This window comes from Peromyscus maniculatus, chromosome 21, assembly GCF_049852395.1.
Source record: "Peromyscus maniculatus bairdii isolate BWxNUB_F1_BW_parent chromosome 21, HU_Pman_BW_mat_3.1, whole genome shotgun sequence".
NCBI lineage: Eukaryota > Metazoa > Chordata > Mammalia > Rodentia > Cricetidae > Peromyscus > Peromyscus maniculatus.
The window spans coordinates 61,184,348-61,205,607 of record NC_134872.1 but is presented as its reverse complement, the minus strand read 5'-3'; the positions used below and the strand labels follow the sequence as shown (position 1 = coordinate 61,205,607).

Genomic DNA, 21,260 nt, shown 5'->3' with positions numbered 1-21,260 from the left:
GAGATAGCTCCATCGCTGGTCAGTGGGGCTGGGATCACCCTTGGTGCCTCACTCAGTACATTAGAGTGCTAACCAGCAGTTACAATGAATGAACAAAGTCACATGAATCAAATGACAGGTCTTAAAAACAATGCTGAGGGAAGAAAGTTGTATACAAGATAAATCTCTATGGAATTCATCCTACATGTTCAAAAAAATATATTATGACTCTATAGAGAGAGTAAAAATAGAAAATATCAACTGAAAGGTAAATACTGAGTTCAAGAGAGTAGTTTACTCTGGGATAAGAAGACAAAAGGAAATGTGGAGAATTTCTTGTCCATGATTTTCTTAAATTTCTTCATTTAATAGTAAAAGGTTTGACATATTCTCCTTTGTTTTCTGTATCTTTGAAGGTTAAAAAAAAGAGAAAGCTATATACCCACAAATACAACAATAAACATTGCTTTACAAAAATTCACTTGAGGTTGGAGGAAAACTTTTCAGAATGGCATGTCATCTAGGGCTGTGTGTAATGTAAGAATCAAGTTGCTGTTCAGGGATGCTGGTAAACGATAAACCGCAGTTGGATGCTGCAGCTCTGTCGACTGCTCAGTGATGTAATTCCTGCCGACAAGGATGCTCCCTCCAACTATAGTCTCTGAAAACACTTTCTATGTCACATACAAATCCTTCTTCAACATTTTTGACCAGGACATCTTAGACATTTCTAAGCTGCTGCTGTCACCATATCAACAAGAATGATTTCTGTCCACAGCCAATCATCTACACAGCCCGGGGAAACGCTGGGGACAGCTGGAAGACTCATTTTCCTTTCTGTGATCACTGATTCCTCCCACCTAAAATAAGAAATAAGTCCTTAAAAGAAAACAAGAGCAGACTGTTGTGTCATTTAAATGCAAAAATAAATAATGTTTTTGGTGCGCCAGAACAAAACTGTAATTCTTTTTCTCCTCTACATGTCCCGTCCTTGAAAAATAATTAACATCGTCCCACATTAATTTTAAATGTCCTAATGAAATGTTATGGATTTCTAAAAGACCTCAGGCATGGAAGAGTGCAAAGACACCTTACTAGGCAGACAGGCTGATTAAGTTCAGAGCCTCACTGAAGCCCTGGACCCAGGTAGGATTCTGTGGGTGAAGAAAATGTTTCTCTTCCTTCACTCATGCGGACTCTCTCTTCTGTTTTTTTCTCGACAGGGTGACTCTGGGCTGCCAGGATTTCCAGGGTCTGTTGGCCCTAAAGGGCAAAAAGGAGAACCCGTAAGTATTTTATCTTTGAGGGCAGGGGGAGAAAGAAAAAATAGATGAAGAATTAAAAGTATTTTCCCAAACCACCCCCAAATCCATGGCTCTTTAATTTTAACACTCTGAACAGCACTGTAGATCAGATTCTGAAGCAAGTACACACCATGCCAGGCACCAAAACTTCTATATATTAACTCACTCAAAAGTCCCTAGAGAGGTAGCCCATTCTATACATAGGTTAGGATGGTTCCAGAACCCAGGCTTTCAAACCGCTTAAGTTGCCTGGACAGGACTGAACACCATATCTAAAATGAGAAACCCAATCAATATATCAAGACTGGTACAAATTTATCTTAAAAATTGAAAATGCTTCTCTCTCTGCTCAAACAATTGCTCTCAGTACACCTCTGAAATTATTTTCCTTTCTAGCTTTTTTATGAGATCAAAGTGACTTCACAAGCCACCTTCCAATATTGCTGTGGCTGGTTTCTTTAAAAAACTTTTCTTTGAGTGAGAAAAAAAAAGAAAGAAAAGAAAAGAAAAACCCTATCACATCATTTATATTCAAATAGGACCACTGAAGAAATTACAAAAGCCTAGTTACAAAAAAAAGAGAGTTTGAACATTCTGTGTGTGTTTGTGTGTGTGTATGTGTGAGAGACAGAGAGAGAGAGAGAGAGAGAGAGAGAGAGAGAGAGAGAGAGAGAGAGAGAGAGAGAGAGAGAATGTGTATTGTGTATGTGGTGTGTGTGTGTTCTTGAACCTGGAACTCAACACTTTGGCAAGCCTGGCTAGCCAACAACGTCCCGGAATCCTGTGCCTCCTTAGCCCTGGGTTGGCAAGCATGCACTGCCATCACCCTGCTTTGACGTGAGTTCTACAAAACAAACCCAGGTCTTCAGTCTTGGGCAAAAATCAGGATTAGCATACGTCTCGCCTTTTTTGTTATGTGTAGCACATCTTCTTAAATTGCTTCACCCATGTTCCAGAGTGAGTTAGGGATGTGGGTTGATTGGACGTTGAGGAATGGAGAAGTCGCTAAAATGCCTGCGTGACAAAGAGAAGCAATAGGAAAAGCACTCCATGCCACCAAGTCGAGCTTCACCTCTGCACAGCTTCGCTTAGACATTTTCAGTAGTCCTAGTAATTGATTCTGGCGGCTTTGAAATCACCACGGCGCCTGTGGACCCTGATTATTGACCTTCTGGTCGCTCCCTAACAGCCTCTAACAGTGTCCTCCAGCTGAGGATTCCAAAGGGTCTGGGAACTATCATGTGACTCTTCCCCCAGCTCACCGCTCAGAGCATCTCCTAACCTCTCCTCGGGCTCTCCACTGTCTCCCGACCCAGTGATTGCCGACCTCAATTGTAAGCTCCTGGGTAGACCGTGGAGGATCTGACGAGTAGGACACAAAGCAGAAAAGAATTTTCTGTGAGCAACAGCTGTGCTTTCTCTGTAAACGTGAGTGTGGACTCAAAGCCCGAGGGTCCTAACTCAGGAGTTGTGGGTGGAGCCCGGAAGCCTACATTTCCCACAAGCGCCACCAGTGCTGTTGCTCCAGCATCACTGAGGGGTGGAGGAATGCATGGTTCCTAGGGGTGAGAGGCCTTTATCTTCTTAAGGATTCCCTCTGGCTTTTCCCCCTGCCTTCAATATTCATGGGAAGCCTGGCTGCCTGCCCATGTGGGCCAGTCTTAGCCCTGTCCTTTTTATTCAGTAGACATAAACTTCTTGGACTGGAGAAATGACTCAGTGGTTCTAAGCACTGGCTGCTCTTTCAAAGGACCAGGGTTCAATTCTCAGCACCCACATAGTGGCTCACAACCATCTCACCCTACCAGATCCAGGGGATCTGGTATTGTTTGATGACCACTGTGGGCACCAGGCACACACATGGTGCACAGACACCCATGCAGGCAAAACAACCATACACAAAAAATAAAAATGAATATTTTTTAAAAAGTAAGTAAACTTCTTTACCCCCTAACTTCTGTCCTGACCAATCCCCTTAAAACCTTGATTACTCTGCTTCCTCTATAAGCAGTTTTGCTTGTCTTCCTGTCTTCCCACAAGTTTTACATTATTAGGCAGAACGGTTAGTTCTTTGTTGTTTCAACCTTTTTGTTCAAGAGCAAGATCTAGACCAGACCCTGCATAATAACCAGGTAGCTCATAGAGAAAGAGTAGTCACCATCTAAAGTAGAATTTTGAACTGTCGTGAACGGCAACATCAAAATGGCCACATGCCTCCCACTATTGGGCATTTAGAATATGTGCAACATATCGGAGTTATAAACCATGTGTACAAAAGGATCAAGTTAGAATCCACAATTTTATAAGGAAAGGGGGGCTCAAAAACTTCCAATGGCTAACCCCAGGTAGGATTCAGGAGAGAGAAGACTGAATTACAAACCGGAGGTCAACCAGATTCCTACAAACTACATCAGTCAATGTAGGCTTTGAACCAGGCTTGGCAGCACAGGCCTGGAATCCCAGCTCTTCAGTGGGGATAAGGCAGGAGGATCACAAGTTCAAGCTATCCTAGAATACAGAGTGAGTTCAAGTCCAAACTGGGCAACTTGGTGGAAACTAATCTCAAAACTAAAAAGTCACATGAGATGCCTGAGGACACAGCTCCCCGTTAAAGCACTGGCCCACTTAATTAATCCCCAGGGAGTGGGGGACTCAGTGCAGAGTTCAAGCTTGCAGTGACTCTGATAAGAGTGCTATGACGGAAGTAGGAGCAAGCAGAGGCAGAAGCAGTGTAGCCAGCCCACCGCACATGCCTGAAACCCGAGTAGTTAAATACATAATGTCAGAATGAACGTATGAAAAGCCAGCCCACTGCGCATGCCTGAAACCTGAGTATTAAATACATAATTTCAGAATGAAAATATGAAAAACAAGACTACAAACAAGGCCCTGATCTAACGTGTAAAACTTAACCCATAATAAAAGACGACATCGTGTTAGGTAAATAAGCAGTTTGTGTGGTTACACCAAGTAACAGACATGTGGCATCAGCCTGAGAAAAGTTAGCCCCAGCTCACGCTAGAGAGAAGCTTGCTTCATTTGGAAGAGGCGGTCGTTTGCTTGTGACCACACTCAGCCACCAAGCTGATTCAAATCCTACGCCTTCATCTTTGGGCACATGCAGACTTCTTAGGCACCTCTAAAGAGGAAATGAGTCTGAAGAATTGTGAGGGGGTTCTCACTACCTCTCACTTGAAGGCAGCTCATGTCATCTTGGATTAGAAGTCATTGCCAGAATTAGACACACATTCCAATAAAATTGCAAAGGAGCTAGAAAATGTCAGAGAAGGTGATCCAGAGCCCACCGTGCCTAGCACAGGACATCGGACATGTGAAAATCAAAGACGGGCATTCAATAATCACTTGTCCTCCAGGAGTGAAATATTCAAGAGAATAGCAATCCCAAAATAAGGTCCCACCATGATGCTTCTTAAATTTTTCGTGATTTTCATTTGTGAAAGAGCTTTCTAAAGTTTATAGTTTCCATCTTATTGGTCACTCACTCAATTCAAATAATAAATACATCTGATTTTTAAAACCAAAGCAGGCTGACAGAAAAAGGAAAGACCGCCCTTAAAATCAGGCTGCCTGTGTTTTATAAGCTTGGAGAAATTATTTTATTTTTCTATGCCTCAGTTTCTTCAACTGTATATAGCTATAATAATAGCAACTTCTCATTGATCCCTGAGGATTAACTATGGTGTGTGTGTGTGTGTGTGTGTGTGTGTGTGTGTGTGTGTGTGTGTGTAAAACCAGAAGGTTGGTAACAGTGACAGCAAGGAGAGTATCAGAAGTGGGGGTGATGCTTCAAATCTCTCTCCCCAGGGGGCCTTATCCTAACCCCAATAACAACCACCGTCAGCTCCACCCACTTCAGGTCATTTTGATTACAGCATAACTGACTCTCTAAAGAGCATCCTTGAATTAATGCTTCCGTGTGTTGAAATGCACAGTTAACCTGGGTGGGAAAATCAAGGGAATTCCGGCCGTTTAACACTTACCCATACCCATCGCCCTCCAACTGCAGATGGATGCGTGTGTATTCATCTTCATTTCATAACAGGAAGCTTTAGCCTTGGGCTTTGTTTCAATTTGACTGCTGTTGGGAGCCTCTAAGTAGTATTAAGATGATTAACTCAGTGCTCATTTGGGAATACGAAGGAATCTGTACATTCATTCTCACTTACCCCGGTCAGAGTTGATTTCTAAGGGTTTATAATTGATTCTGGTTTCTACCCGTTTTCCTAGGGGGAGCCTTTAACAAAAGGTGAAAAGGGAGATAGGGTAAGTAGATGTTTAAGGCTGTCTTGGGTTTTCTATTTTATTGATTCTCTCTCCAGTTTGTTGTTTGATATCTAATAGATTTGATAGAGTAAGCTTCCTGAAACTTGTACTTTCCTCTGATGTTTTCACTGCCATCTGTAATCCTTGGTAAATGCCATCTTGTGGTACCGCCGTAACATGTGTATTTTTATTTTACATTTATTTGGGGCGTGGTGTGTGTATGCCATATTTTGTATGCATGCCTTGGTATGTATATGATGGTCAGAAGACATCTTGTGGGAGCCTGTTCTCTCCATGGGGGTCCTGAGGACTGAACTCATGTCTTCAGGGTCAGCAGCAACTGCCTGAACTCTCGGAGTCATCTCACCTGCCCTATTCAGGTTTTCTTTAGCCTATTGCTACTAGTGGTTAGGCCCCAACGTCAAAAAAAGTCATCCAGTAAGAATATCTAAACTGTCAGGTGGTGGTGGTGCACACATCTTTAATCCCAGCACTTAGGAGGCAGAAGCAGGTGATTTCTGAATTCAAGGCCAGCCTGGTCTATAGAGTGAGTTCCAGAACAGCCAGGGCTGCACAAAGAAAACCTGTCTCAGAAAAGAAGAAGAGGAAGAAGGAGAAGGAGAAGAAAGAGGAGAAGGAGAAGGAGGAGGAAAAAGAAGAAGAGAAGGAGAAATGGATCTAAACTAGAAAACTAAAACAGGCAATACAGATTTCCAAAGAGTTTGTTAAAGACACAAATTGTACTTTCAAGTAAGTCATGGAAAATAAGAAAATATTGTGCTATTTTATGTAATCACTTTTCTGTTTTTATTAAGCACCTGGGAGCAGAGTCACCAGCACACACCTCTTTGAACTTAGCCTATTCTATCCCGCCTCTCATCTGGCCATCATTTGGTGGTGAATGAGTCATTGCTAATGCCCCGTGACATCCTAGTTAGGGTTTACTATTGCTGTGAGGAGACACCATGACCAACACAATTCTTACAAAGAAAACATTTAATTGAGGGGGCTCACCTACAGTTCAGAAGTTTAGGCCATCATGGTGGGGAGCATGGTGGCGGCATGCAGGCAGATGTGGTGCTGCAACTAAGAATCCTACATCTTGCCTCAGAGGCAACAGGAAGTCTACTGACTGTCATACTGAGTGACACTTGGGAAAAAAAGACCTCAAAGCCCACTCCCAACAGTGACACGCTTCCAACAGAAGGTGTGGCCCAGATTAAAGATGTGCCCTCCAGGTTCAAGGTCTAGATTAAAGGTCTATGTCATCCAGCCTCCTCCAATAAGACCATCCTTCCTAATAGTGCCATTCTCTATGAGCTTATGGGGGCCAAATACATTAAAACCACTACACATGATGTCACAAGTGAAATTAAATGGGGAGTTTTGTTACTTATTAGCAATAAGGATTCTGAATCTTGTTTTAGGGTGAGCATTGCTCGACTGCACAGCTTCCATAATGTCCACCTTTGTTGTGTGCTAACTAGTAGAGAGTCAATTAAAGTATCAAGATGTCTGACCCCATCTGGATTCAGGAATGAACCATGTCGCAACTGTTTTATTTACAGGGAGAACCCGGTCTATTTGGACCACAAGGCATAAAGGTAATTCCCCTGGCACTTTTTTCAGTCACCATTGCAACCTTAATGAGATGGTGAAAATAATAGTGACATTTAACTTTCCTTTCCATTCATGCATTTAGGGGGAACCTGGAGATGCCGGTCCCCCTGGTTTAACAGGAAGCCCAGGGCTCAAGGTATGCACTTCATATGTTAAGGTGTATAAGAAGTCACTGTTGGGAAATAATGTGGGAATTACAGCCATCCTGTATTCAAAAAGGCTTTGGTGTACCACTCATTTTCTTCACAGATGTTCTCAGAGATTTTTATCTTGTTTCCATGGTGACCCCACCACCACCACCACCACCATCACCACTGGCTGCATTTATTACAAACACAGAAGCTGAGCTTTTTGGTATACAGAAGGATTTTAAAATTGTGTTTCAGAGCAAATTCACAATAGCATCCATAAAAGCTTTCAGAGTAAACAATGTCAGTTAAATCTATGACCCTGTGCCACATTCTTAGCAGGAAAAGGATTCAGGATCTGTTTCTACACTAAAATTATGCATCCCTGAGATACTTGAGTTTCCCAGAGGGAATTCTCCAAGAGTGTCTCAAGAAAAAGCAGTTGGGGGAGGTGTGAGAGAGACTCTCAGGGAACGCTCCCAGGAAGTGAGTGCATCAGGCCAGTTACCCAGTTATCTGCTGATAAAAGCAGGGCCATTAAATGAAACATCTCAAAGCCTTCTTGCTAAGCTCAGAGCACATGTCAGTGCTATACACAAAAGGTGGGATGCTGAGAAGTCCGTCTCTTCCCTATACAGGGCACAGAGTATTTCACCAACATTCAGATACAATCTACTTTTATGCAAAGTTAAAGTATATGTCATCTTCTATTTTAGGGTCAGCAAGGACCTGCAGGTTCCATGGGGCCCAGAGGACCACCAGGAGATGTCGTATGTATAATATCTTTAATATTTTGAAGTGGAATTGAAACTAGGATATGTCTTAAAGAACTTCAGCTAGTGATCTGAATTATGCTACATTTCCAAAAAACATGGGTCACTGCCACCACCCAAATCAGTCACTTTTGATAGAGGGGTGGGTGCTACTAGGAAGTCCTTTGGAATGGAGCCAAAAAAAGCCAATCTTTGAAACTCAAGTTAACTCAATTGTCAATTGTCAATACTACTGCAAAATAGAAGAAACCAGAAATATCCAAAGAAATAAGAGGAAAAAATCAAGAAAGACAGCAAGCATTTCCAATATACTATAAGATAGTCAGTCACTGAAATGGGTTACACACACACATACACAGAGAGAGAGAGAGAGAGAGAGAGAGAGAGAGAGAGAGAGAGAGAGAGAGAGAGAGAGAGAGAGAGAGACGTACACACACCCTCCACACCCTCATAGTCTTTGGAAGCAGTATTTCATCAGTTCCCCAAAATTTCTACCCCTTGGATAATCTCCTAGCCTCCCCATGTGAACTGAGAGCTTACCATCAACTGAGAGCTTACCAGATCAAAATGGAGACAATTCCTGGCTACAGCTCTCAGTGACTCTTTGCCCATGACTGGGACTCTAGCTGGGCAGACTTGAGATCTCTCCTCCTTTCACCATCTTGGGTCCGTGACCTCTTCCCTGCTCATGCTCACTTCCTGAACCTCCTGGAAGAGAGTGCTTAGCATCATAGTGTGCTTTTTAATTTGAACAGCCAAGCTGTACGAAAAAGTTTTTGTTTGTTTGTTGGAGACAGAGCTCCTCTGTGTAGCCCTGGCTGTCCTGGAACTCTCTCTGTAGACCAGGCAGGCCTTGAATTCAGAAATCTACCTGCTTCTGCCTCCTGAGTGCTGGGACTAAAGGTGTGCACCACCACCAGCCTAGAAACAGTTTTTTTATTCCTCCTTCAGGCCAATTATTATACCACTTTGGTGATACCTCATGGAAGGACATCATAAAAAAGAAAGAGAGAGAAAATTCTGGCAATAACACAAGATTAACCACAAAATCCTCTGGTTAGACAGAGCTGTCACTCCTAGGAACAACAACAACAACAAAAAAAGAATAAAATCAAAAGGAAAAGAGCCACTGTAGCTAAACATAAAATGTCTTGACTTCTTAAGTTGGATTGTGATACCACCAACCACCCCCCTCCCTCCTCCTCTTAGCAACTGTGTGGGTGGAACATTCCAGTTCTTTTCTGTTTCCCACTATAACCATTGACTTCGCTTGAGACAACAAGTCACATATCTTCAGATAACATTTCTCCTCAGGCCAAAATCGACATTACTTTTTAGATAGATGTCAAAATTCAGTCCTCTTACAAAGGTAGACTGTTATTACATTAAGAGATGTCCTAACTGCTCATTTTCTTTAATTCTGTATTTTCTAGGGATTGCCAGGAGAACATGGTATCCCAGGGAAACAAGGCATTAAAGGAGAGAAGGTACAGTTTAGACTTTATTTTTGTATAGGAAGTAAGAAAATAGGAAGAAGAAACCAAGGATCCTAAAGTCATCGGAGAAGCAAAAGATTAGCAGAGGGCTTGAGCCTCCCAGGATCTGTCAGTGCAGGGGATTGACATTCATATAAACTATGATATGGTGCCCCTGGTGTCACACATCATTGCAGCCATGGGTATGGCACCAAAACTCCAGATGGTAAAATGAGATAGCTTGGAAATGAAGATGTTAGGGCTGAGGTCAAGCTATGAATTCTCTGAAGTCTCTCTGCCTTTTAAGACCTGTTTGGATGTGTGTGAATGTAGCATATCAATATTGCATCATCCCCAGTGAAAAAGGGGCATTGAGATCATCTAAAGAGCTTCAGGAATAGACACACCCTTTGTGCCCGTGTTTATGCACAAGTTTGTGTTTCCTGGTACTGTTAAACTTTATGTAACAGAACTCATTTCAGAGCCCGAATGTATTTAAAATAACAAGGGCGGGTCCTAGAGTGGGCTAGGCACTTGGTAAATGCTTTTGAGGGTCTCAGTACAGAAGTGGACATAAGGATGAAGTTTGACTGTCTGTGGCAACATAAAGCAATGGAAACTGCTGTCTCCCAACTTCCTGCCCTAAACCTGAGCAGAGAAAGAAAGAATCTCATCTTGTTTCCCACAGGGAGATCCTGGTGGAAGGCTAGGCCCTCCTGGACTTCCAGGTCCAAAGGGTGATGCTGGGCCTCCAGGGAAAAGCCTCCCAGGAAAACCAGTAAGTATTGCCCTTTTACTGGGATTGTCCCTGACTGTTCATTTGCTGCTAATTCTGGGCTCCCAGTTTCAAGATACCAAAAAAAAAGAAATAGTCATCTTATACCCCAACTCATAAAGCTAAAATAATTTGAATGTTGAAGCCAAGAGGTCTCTGCTGCAGAAGATGCACAAGCAGGCAACATTTTACAGATAACCTGAGATGTTTGAAAGGCCACAGCACCTTATGCAGTGATTCCTTAGGGATCAAAGAATCTTTAAACTCTGGCTGCAAGCCACAGACCTTCCTAGCCTACTGCCTTAAAGCACACGCTCAACACTTCCCTTCCAGAATTTGAGGATATAACCACAGACCATCACTCATAGAAAGTGTGTGTGATCCATGCTGTACTCAAGACAAGGGAAACTGTATCACCAGGAAACCCAAAAGCCAATATGCTCATTTGATTTGCCCATTCCCCTGCCCTTTTAAACAAGTATTAATGGTGATAATTCTGAAGATTAGATGTTTAATTTCACAGATAAAACCTCTTATATTTTGAGCTCATTATAGAAAATCTATAACCGTCTAAAATTTTCTTTCTGTTCTTAATATGAGGTTTACTCCAGTAAAATGAAGGATAATGAATCATGTTTTTGAATTATGACTTTAATGGGATCTATGGGGGGGGGGGGGGTCCAGCCTCTCAATAGCCCTTTACCAGGGTCTGGGAAGAATCTATGACCAGCTGATAATCCAATCTTTGACAATATTAAATGAATTTATGTACACAAAACTGGGTAGTTCATACACTTTATTTTTCTGAGTCAGTTCTCTCTCTACACAGCTTCATTTCTGTTCTCACACTCAGCTCCTCTCTGTCCTTTCTCTTCCTGTTCTCTCTTTTGCTCTCGACCTCATCTTCATCTTCTGATCCTTCATCCATTTCATTCCTTCCTCTCCTACCCTCCTCACCCAATTCCATCCAGCTACAAATGCTTGCTGCTTTCTCCTCTGGCTGAGCAACTCTGCCCTGAATCTTGCCTCAAATGCTTCACTGCACCTGGTATGCAAAAAAAAACAAAAACAAAAACAAAAACAAAAAAACCCTTTTGTTCTGAGTCAAATGCTCTGGAATGACACTTGGCCTGTGAGAGGAAGGAGGGTCTGAGCTTCATTTGCACAAGAAACAAAGTTATGCACCTAGCATCAAGTGGTGTCTCCAGAAGGGTGTTTACCTTAATTCAGGAGACTGTGTGCCATTGTGGCCTAGGATGCTTGAGAAGTATTTCATATTAAATACACTGTTAGGAGTTCTTGGAAGCATACATAGAATATAAGAAAATCATTGCAGGAGCCAGCTAACATAAATACAAAAGCTAAAATATCACCAAGACTCCTTAAGCCATGGCTTGACCTCTGTAAAAGTCCTTGCCCTTCCAGGTAGTCGCTTTTGTCATAGTAACTGGATTCCATTACATTATCCTATGGCTTGTAGCATGATTTCTACATTTTTTAAAATTATTTACAAAAAGAAATGTAATCATCTTACCTTTTTTTTTTTTTCCTCTTAGGGATTAGACGGAAATCCTGGAGCACCTGGCCCACGTGGACCAAAGGTATATAGATTTCATAGCTAATTTTTAAGAGAATTAACAATTAAGAAAATGCAACTGAAAAATGCACATGTCTTGAGCCTCATACTAACAGGAGCACTTGATTTCACAGGGTGAAAGAGGACTGCCAGGTATCCACGGCTCCCCAGGGGACACAGGCCCGCCCGGGATAGGAATCCCCGGCAGGACAGTAAGTGATACTCAGTCAAGTTACTGAGACCCAGTTGGTTACATTTGTGTCTCCACTCTTATTCGGTGCAGTGCTCAAAGTCTTACATAAAGCAATAAGAAAAGAGAAACAAATAGAGATACAAACAGGAAAGGAAAGAATCAAATCATCCCTGTTTAGAGACTACTTAACCCTGTGCTTAAAAGACCCTGAAGACATTGCCGGAAAACTCTGAGTAGTAAAACATTTTCAACAATGTAACAGAATACAAAATAAGCATTAAAAGTACTAGACTCTCTATATAGTATTAAGAAAGTTAACAAGAAATAGTGTAAAAAAAAAAAAATCTCACTCAATTAGACTGGGCATGGAGGTGGGGGGAACCTACTTAAAGTTCGCCTGACTAAAGAGGTCAGAAACAGGTTCAGTGAAAACTTGAAGGTACTTAAGAAGACACCAGGGGTTGGACACATCACTTATGCTCATAAACTGATAGAATTAATGCCATGAGAAAGTTGTCAATATTACCAGAATCCACCCATGCACTCAACGTAATCGCCGCCAAAATTCCAATGTTGCTCTTCACAAAACTGGAAAACCAATACTAAAATGCATATGGAGGCACAAAAGACCCAACCAACAAAAGCGATCCTAACCAGAAAGAGCAGTTCTAAAAATATAATACCTGATCTCAACTTATACTACAGAGCCCTATTGTCAAAGCTGCATGGTTCTGGCACATGAAAAGATGTGTAGACCAAGGGAATAGAAAAGCAAATGCAGAAATAAATCCACACTGCTACAGCCACCTAATTTTTCATAAAAGTATCAAAAGTATTCATTGGACTAAAAAAATAGCCTCTTCAACAGATGGTGCTGGGAAAAACAGATCATCACATATAGAAGAAAGTAGGTCTGTATCACATACCCTGAGAAAAAAATCGTCAAAATAAATCAAAGATTTTAATATAAAACCAGATACTACTAGAGGAAATATGAGAAAAACTTACCAAGATATAGATCTCTGTAAAAACTTTCTGAAAAGAAATCCAGTAGTATAGAAAGTTTAAAAATTGATAAATGGGAGAATGTGAAGCTAAGAAGCTCTGGCCGGGCGGTGGTGGCGCACGTCTTTAATCCCAGCACTTGGGAGGCAGAGGCAGGCGGATCTCTGTGAGTTCGAGGCCAGCCTGGGCTACCAAGTGAGTTCCAGGAAAGGCGCAAAGCTACATAGAGAAACCCTGTCTCGAAAAACCAAAAAAAAAAAAAAAAGAAGAAGAAGCTTCTGTACCACAGAGGAAGCAACCGCCAGACTGTAGAGGATGGCAATGATGGTATCCTTGTGCTAAGTATTTCATACAAGAATTAAAGCCCAAAATAAATATAAGTAAATAAATAAATAAATAAAATCCTTTAACTCTTTCCATCAATAATGGGCTAATGAACTAAATAGTTCTTAACAGAAGAAATACAATAGCCAAAAAATAGCTTTTAAATTGGATAACATCCCTATCCATCAAGGAAATACAACTGAAAGCTGCATTTGGGTCTGGGGTGATGACTCATCAGTTCAGAGCTGGAACTGTATGATCTTCCCAAGGAAGTGAGTTCTCAGCACCCATATCAGGTAACCCACAACATCCTGTAACTCCAGCTCCGGGGGATCCAACACCGAGACTCCCCTGCATGTACACATGCATCACACACACACACACACACACACACACACACACACACACACACACACACTTCAAATAATAAAATAAACATTAAAAAAACCTTTCAGATTCTATCTTATGCCAGACAAAAAGCTATCATTATAACAAAAGCCAAATATTGGTACCACTATGAGGAAAGTGGTAATTCTTATCCACTACTGGTGTGGATGTAAACTACTACAGTGTCTACAGAAATCACTAGGAGGTCTCTCAAAAGCTAAAAATAGAACAATCACATGGCCCAGCTATACTACTGTTGGATATACACCAGAAACATTCTAACTCAGTATACCACAAAGAGACTTGCACATTCACATTTAGCTGTGCATGATAGCTAAGAGATAGAACCAGCCAGGAGGGTTTCTCAGCAGATGAAGAAAATGTGGTGTGTATACACAAGGAATTTTATTCATCCCATCAAGGAAAAGGAAATTGTGACATTTGCAGAAAAATAGATTAAACTGGGAATCATGCTATTAAGTGAAATAACTCAGACTCAGAAAGACAAACAGTCCATGTAGAGCTGTGTGTGTGTGTGTGTGTGTGTGTGTGTGTGTGTGTGTGTGTGTGTGTGTAAGTCACATAAGTAGAAATGGAACCATGGGAGGAGAAGAAAAAAAGAATAATGAAATACATCTGACAGGAAAGTCGAAGGCATGTCTTGTGGTGAGGATGGAGACCACCAGGAAGAAAACAGGCCAGGAGAGTGCATTGGGGGAGAGAACCCCATAAGAGCAACATGTGTTTTTAAAATGCCATAATGGAACCCATTGCTTTACTCACTGCTTTTAAAAGATAATAAAACATTATATCAATAACTCACTAAAGAGGTAACAAGTTTATAGGGAAAAATACCACTTAGGGGCACAATAAAAAGGCAACAAAAGGCTCTGATAATAGCAATATTACGCATATTTTTTAAATAAGAAAGATAACCCAGCAAATGCTGGTGCCAACTGTGGTGGTATTGTGTTCCCCAAAATATTGTGTACTCTAATAAATTTATCTGGGGTCAGAGAACAGACAGCCACTAGATACAAAGGCTAGAAAATGGTGGCACTCACACCTTTAATCCTAGCATTCCAGAGATAGAAATCCCTCTGGATCTCTGTGAGTTCAAGGCCACATTGGAAATAGCCAAGCATGGTGACACGCCTTTAATCCCAGAAAGCCAGCCTTTAATCCCAGGGAGTAGTGGTAGAAAGCAAAAAGATATATAAGGTGTGAGGACCAGAAACTAGGAGAATTTGGCTGGTTAAGCATTCAGGCTTTTGAGTAGCAATTCAGCTGAGAGCCATTGGGATGAGGACTCAGAAGCCTCCAGTCTGAGGAAACAAGACCAGCTGAGGATCCGGCGCGGTGAGATAGCTGTGGCTTGTTCTGTCTCTCTGATCTACCAGCATGGACCCCAATAACTGACCTCGGGTTTGATTTTATTAATAAGAACTTTTAAGATTCCTGCTACAGCCAACTGCTTAAAAGAAAATTTTAAAGATGGGGTCTTGTTATGTAGTCCTAGCTGGCTTAACACTCACTATGTACAACAGGCTGCTCTAGAACTTGCAGAGATCTGCCTGCCTCTGATTCCCAAGTGCTAAAATTAAAGGCATGCACCACCACAAATTCAATGCCCCAAAGATATACATAATCCATAAACCAATGAATGTCATTGGGTTCTTAGTTAACTTCAACCTCACTTGAGTTATTCCAAACCACAGCATTCAAGACGTAGAAAATAACCCCTGTACTGCTAGTTAGCCATCTACTCCCACCACTAAACACTCCGGCCTGCTGTTTCTTTCTTTCTTCTTCTTTTTCCATTTTTCCTTATTAAAAAAATTTCTACTCACTCGACATACCACCCACAGATCCTACCTCCTTCCTCCTCCCACCCCCCAGCCCTCTCTACCAAATTACCCCACCTCCCCCAAATCAAGGTCTCCCAAGGGGAGCCAGCAGAGCCTGGCACACTGAGCCTAGGCAGGTCCAAGCCCCTCCCTACTGCACCAAGGCTGCGCACCAGCCACACTAGTGGAAGCCTGCTGTTTCTTAAGAGGAAAAGGAGGGCCTACATGTGTCTGAAACCGCTGTTAGCTTGGTGTTTCTGTGGGACTTCTACTGTGGGAACCGGATTGTCTCTGACTCTTTTGCTTGTTCTCGGGACTCTTTTCCTCCTGCTGGATCACCCTGTTCAGCCTCAATCTGAGGAATTTTACCTTGTCTTTTTGTATCTTGTTTGGTTGTTGTGTCGTAGAGGCCTGCTCTTTTCTGAAGAAGAAGCGAGGGGGAGTGGATCTGAGGGAGAGAAGAGATGAGGGGGAGCTGGGAGGAGTGGAGGGAGAGGAGACTGTGGTCAGAACGTATTGTATAAGAGGAGAATCTACTTTCAATAAAAAAAATAAATAAAAAATAATTGATAAACAAATGAATAAGAGGAAAATTAGTCAAGGAAGAAATGGAAGGAGGCCCAGGCCTCTGAGCCCCATGGGCAATTGGTTTCTGGTCTGACAGGATTTGGACACATTGCTTGCACACTTCTGAGTGTGCAACAGCAGAGTGGAGTGAAAGAAACACCCAAGTGTGTGAGCAAAGTCTTGTACTTCTAGCCTTGAATATCTGGTTCTTCAACTACTGCTTGAGGTCGTGGTGAGCTTTCCAGAAACTATGGGCAGGGCTTTCAAAACGTGCAAGTGTCCAGCCCTGTCTTTCTGCTAAGTGAACAACGGGGCATTTATAAACATCTCTGGTAGAATCTGGAAAATTCTCTCTCTTTTTACCCAGGGCTCCCAAGGACCAGCAGGAGAGCCAGGTATTCAGGTAAGTGACGTCACTAAATCACTCACAAAATAAGTTTAGTTTTCTTGATTGCCAGAAATCACTCAAAAGACTATCCTAAACAACATTTTTTTCTTCATTTTTCTAGGGTCCTCGAGGTCTACCTGGATTGCCAGGAACTCCGGGGACCCCAGGGAATGATGTAAGGACCTTTCCCCAACTCCCATTCCATGTCCCTTTTAATCTGCTCTAACTTGCAGAGGTTTGAATAAGTGGCTTCTGTTTTTAGGGATCTCCAGGGAGAGATGGAAAACCAGGCCTCCCAGGCCCCCCAGGTGACCCGGTATGTAGACGGGCTTTGCCTGATTTATGTGTCTTTAATGCACCCAGAAGCCAAACAGCCTACCAAGCAAATTTTGCTGTCCAAACTAATTACAATGCTCGGTGACTGCTTGGTGATTTTGTTTATCCCCATTATTTTGTAGAGGGGGAAAAATTCAGGCTGGGTCAGCATTATTGTGTGTGTGTGATGAATACTTATTTCCTAAGGGTATAATTCAGCTGTACAATTTTGCCCCAGGCTGAACCTTAGCATTTAATGTCTTTGTTCCATGGAAAATTGAGATAAAACAGATAGCCACAATTTCTCGTCTTTCTAATGCTAGTGAGTAAATGAATTTCATTTTTCCAAATGAAAGTTTGCAGGTAAGTTACCTCCAATGTGGTGCATATCCATGGATTGAGTGCCTCTGAACAGATGAGATGATTAAATTATGAAAATCGGATTGAAAAATCTCAGAAAATGCATTTAGATGCTCACCGTGTGTTACATAGTGTTATTTCAGGTCAAACCTTGCTATGAGTGGCAGTCAATCCCTTTAAATAGCCTCAGCTCCAACACTTATATTTTTGAGAGGCCATATGGCACATGGCATTGTATTAAGAGTTGTGTATAATAAAATCCAAAGCTGGCCCCTCGCTGGGGCTTCCCAGTCCCTCTCACCTCCCACACGGCTTGTGTCTTTGAGCCTTTAGAAGCTGCATGCGGCAGCATTATCCAGCCTTTAAGTCCATCACTTTTCACTGTGCCCCTCGTCTCAAATCCTGTCGACTGTCACTCCGGCTTACACAGTGTTTCTTTGAAAGGACATTTTAGGACCTGTGGCCCAAACACAGCTCACGTTCCCCCAGGTGTCTGTCTTGTCCCTCACTGAAGTATCTTTAAAACTTTTATAAGAGCTAATATTAAGGCAGACTCACCATACAATCTTCATATTTCTCAGCAGCCTGATAATGCGCTTAGTAAAAAAAGGATTTCCTTTTAACAAATGATTAAATAATACATTATATTACTTAAAACCAACAACACAGGGAAATCATAACGGTTACCATGTCATGAAACTCCAAAATCCAGGTGTATGATCAGAACAAGGATACATAGGAACTTGCATGATCTTGGTGAAGGAACAGTGAATACTCTAATATTCTGGCTCTACCAGTACTGTGTGTAAGTTTCACACCATGGAGCATAAAGCTAAGCGAGTGGGTCTGATGGTGAGACTCACCATCCCCAAATTTCAATTAGCATGGCACTTTAAGAAAAAAAAATACACTCATCCACTTCTCTGTTCATGTTTATTGTGTTCATGTTTATGTGAATATCCATGGATTTGGGTTTCTCTCTCTCAACTACAGATCGCACTTCCTCTCTTGGGAGACATTGGCGCCTTGCTGAAGGTATTCTTTTGCTATAAAAGAAGTACACATTGGTGTGTAGAAAAGGAACTTCCTACCCAAGATAGAATTAACGAACTGCTCAGCCCAATAAAACGATTCAAATTCTAATGTTAGCCAATATTTAAGACAGAAAGACACATATGCCTTGTTATAACTTGCAGCATTTACACCAATCTTACCTCTCCCTTCCTTCTGGCTCTCACATTGTAGAGATGGAGATGGGGGAAGGCAGGATTGAGAGGAAATGCAGGAAGGGTGGCATCCTCGATACCTTTCAGTAGACCCTGCCTCCTCTGCAGCAATAGCTTTCTCTTCCTGTCTCTTACCCTCTCTGGCTCACTGCCCTGAAGCTTGTCTGCCACCCTGTCATCTCTGGTCAGTCTCCAGATAAAAATCAGTGCCACTAGCTTACAGACTGAGTTTTTATATCATGGAAGTCTACAAAATGAGCTATAAAATTCCAAAGCCAACAATCACCCTAACATCTGTCACCCTGCTAAACAAAAATTATCACTACTGATTATCTATCCCATGAGGTAGCTTGGCCTAAACCTGGTGTCACACACCTGAAATTCTAGCCTTTCAGAGGTTGAAACAGGAGGACAAGTTACAGTCCAGCCTTAACTGTGCAGAAACACACTCACACACACACTCACACACACACACACTCACACACACACACACACACACACACACTCACACACACACACACTATGACTACCATTTTTTCTTAAATTCTTTGCTATGTTTTCTCAGTAAGAGTGAGGGATCTGATAATATCCTATGTATATGTAGTCTCTGTGCAGTCTAGTAAGAGCATGTGAACCCAAATGAAAATGTAGCCCTTCATTTTACTCTGAAATTTCCTATATTTGGGTGAACAGAACGTGTTTGCATTCACACACCACTCACACTTTACAGGTAATTTCACTTATACAACTGGTGCTTATTCTAATGATTTGCCTAATGACTTACATGTAAACATGAAGAGTTGTAGCATTGAATCCATCAAAAGACAAGGTCTACTTTCAAGAAAAAAATATGTAAATATAAGTATTAATATCAAGACTTTTTAGAGGTGTTATTAGGAACTCAAAAAAGCAGCATTTTCTTATAATACAGATTATTTGTGAGGGTTTCAGAGAGCTCTCCTATTGAATTATAATTATATGCCAGTCAGTGCCACCTTACTGATTTCTTTCACATTTAGTCTTTACCAAAATGTTACGAGCTCGGTCTGGAGTGCAATTCTCATTCATTGAAGATACTTGAAGTCCCAAGTGGCTAAGTAATTTGCCCAGGCACATAACTAAAAAGTGTGAGGTTGACATAGAAATACATGTCCTTGGTTATTAAGCCTCGGATTCTTTGAAACAGCGATAATGTTAGAAATGAGAAGATTGTAGGAAGTAGATACTTGAATTCTTGAAGGATGAGAAATTTGTATACTTAACCAGAACTGAATGTTCTGACAGAATATAGGATGGCTCACAGAACAGACAACATCCTTAGTGGACTCTGCTAAGGGAAGAACCAGGCCCTCGGGGGTCTCAGGGGTGTGAGAGAATGGCAGTCTTGCCAGGGAAGCCTCCTCTGACACGTCACACTACTCTTCCAATCCCAGAATCAGCTCAGTCAGGGCCTGACGCACAAAAGAGTGGACTGGTGGAAAGCCGACAGGGAAGTGTGGCAGGTGACCCCAAAGAGCTTTATTCAATGGAAGAAGGGGGAAACAAGTAGCCCCAACCAAACCACAAATTGAAGAATTGGTTTAGAGATTGACCTGTGAATGCAATTTAGTAACATCATGTTAAATCCTGACCCTGTAACCCAGCCCACTAACTCAAGCTCCCTGTCTGGAGCCTTTTGCAAGCTGCCAGCATGCGAAAAGCAAACCATCCCTCCCAGCCCTCTAGGTTAACCTGGGTGCCAGGTCCTCTTAGAGTGAGACTGGGCATCGGCTAATGATCAATGCATCTTAATCATTTCTATAAAATAATACTGAGTCCTTATTTCAAGAACCTGTATTAAAATCAGTTTCCCTTGCTTGATCTAACTGAAGAAAATGAGACCATGATCAAATGATCTAAGAAGTTTCTGTTGAGTTAAAACAGTTGTCATTTTTTTTTATCATTTTTAAAATTTTTTTCCTATTTTACTATTTTGCTAAAATCATTAGTGGAATCCTCTATCTGAAAATGTTTCTGAAATCAGTATACAATAGATATACTGATATATATTATATATGCTGATTATATATATTTCACCTTTTTCATACATTTTGAAATATGGAGACTCTCTTGATTCTCTTGAGGCCCACCTTCTCCCCTGCATGGTGGTTCTATGATTTTTTTGTGTGTTTTTAAATTCTTCTATCAATGTGTCAGCCCCATGAAATGATCGAGGTTATGTAATTGTTTGATCAGCTATACACATGATTCTGGTATCTTTTAACATATTTGGACCCTAGAAAGGACCATTGCAGAGCTTAATCCAGCATATCTGAGGCAAATTGGCTTAGAATCTTCTCAGCATCACACCAAGTTATGTGCTAAAAAATAAATTTCTGGGAACCAGATATTTACTGGGTCAAAAATATTGGTTATGAATGACTTTACTCTATCACTGTCTTATCATCAACGGCAAATCTCCATTCCTTTTTCTGTTCAATGATTCTTCCCACTACTGAAAAGAATGAAAAACAGGAGTTCCTTTTGTCCCACTCTGTCACCTGTGTCCTCCATCAGTGGTCCTTAGTCTTTCCTGGTCATATTTTTATTCCAATATTTTGTTTTAAAACAAGCTTTTCACAGACATTTTCCCCAGCTACATGATAAGACTTTGGTTTGTCTTAGGAGTGTAGACACTTAGAACCGAGCCTTTGCAGATCTCCTGAAGCTTGTGAAGTCAGCCAAACAGTGTTAC

The 21,260-nt window shown here is 41.6% G+C and overlaps 1 protein-coding gene across 1 annotated transcript in view; it reads left to right on the top strand.

The window, feature by feature from the left end:
- Col19a1 (collagen type XIX alpha 1 chain) overlaps window positions 1-21,260 on the top strand; it is a 335,394-nt gene that overhangs the window by 263,516 nt on the left and 50,618 nt on the right. The window contains exons 18-30 of the mRNA XM_076557961.1: window positions 1,203-1,265; window positions 5,532-5,567; window positions 7,136-7,171; window positions 7,270-7,323; window positions 8,032-8,085; window positions 9,522-9,575; window positions 10,252-10,341; window positions 11,895-11,939; window positions 12,049-12,126; window positions 16,605-16,640; window positions 16,747-16,800; window positions 16,888-16,941; window positions 18,294-18,335. Coding sequence (XP_076414076.1) covers window positions 1,203-1,265; window positions 5,532-5,567; window positions 7,136-7,171; window positions 7,270-7,323; window positions 8,032-8,085; window positions 9,522-9,575; window positions 10,252-10,341; window positions 11,895-11,939; window positions 12,049-12,126; window positions 16,605-16,640; window positions 16,747-16,800; window positions 16,888-16,941; window positions 18,294-18,335 — 696 coding nt within the window. The remainder of the gene's footprint in view (window positions 1-1,202; window positions 1,266-5,531; window positions 5,568-7,135; window positions 7,172-7,269; window positions 7,324-8,031; window positions 8,086-9,521; window positions 9,576-10,251; window positions 10,342-11,894; window positions 11,940-12,048; window positions 12,127-16,604; window positions 16,641-16,746; window positions 16,801-16,887; window positions 16,942-18,293; window positions 18,336-21,260) is intronic.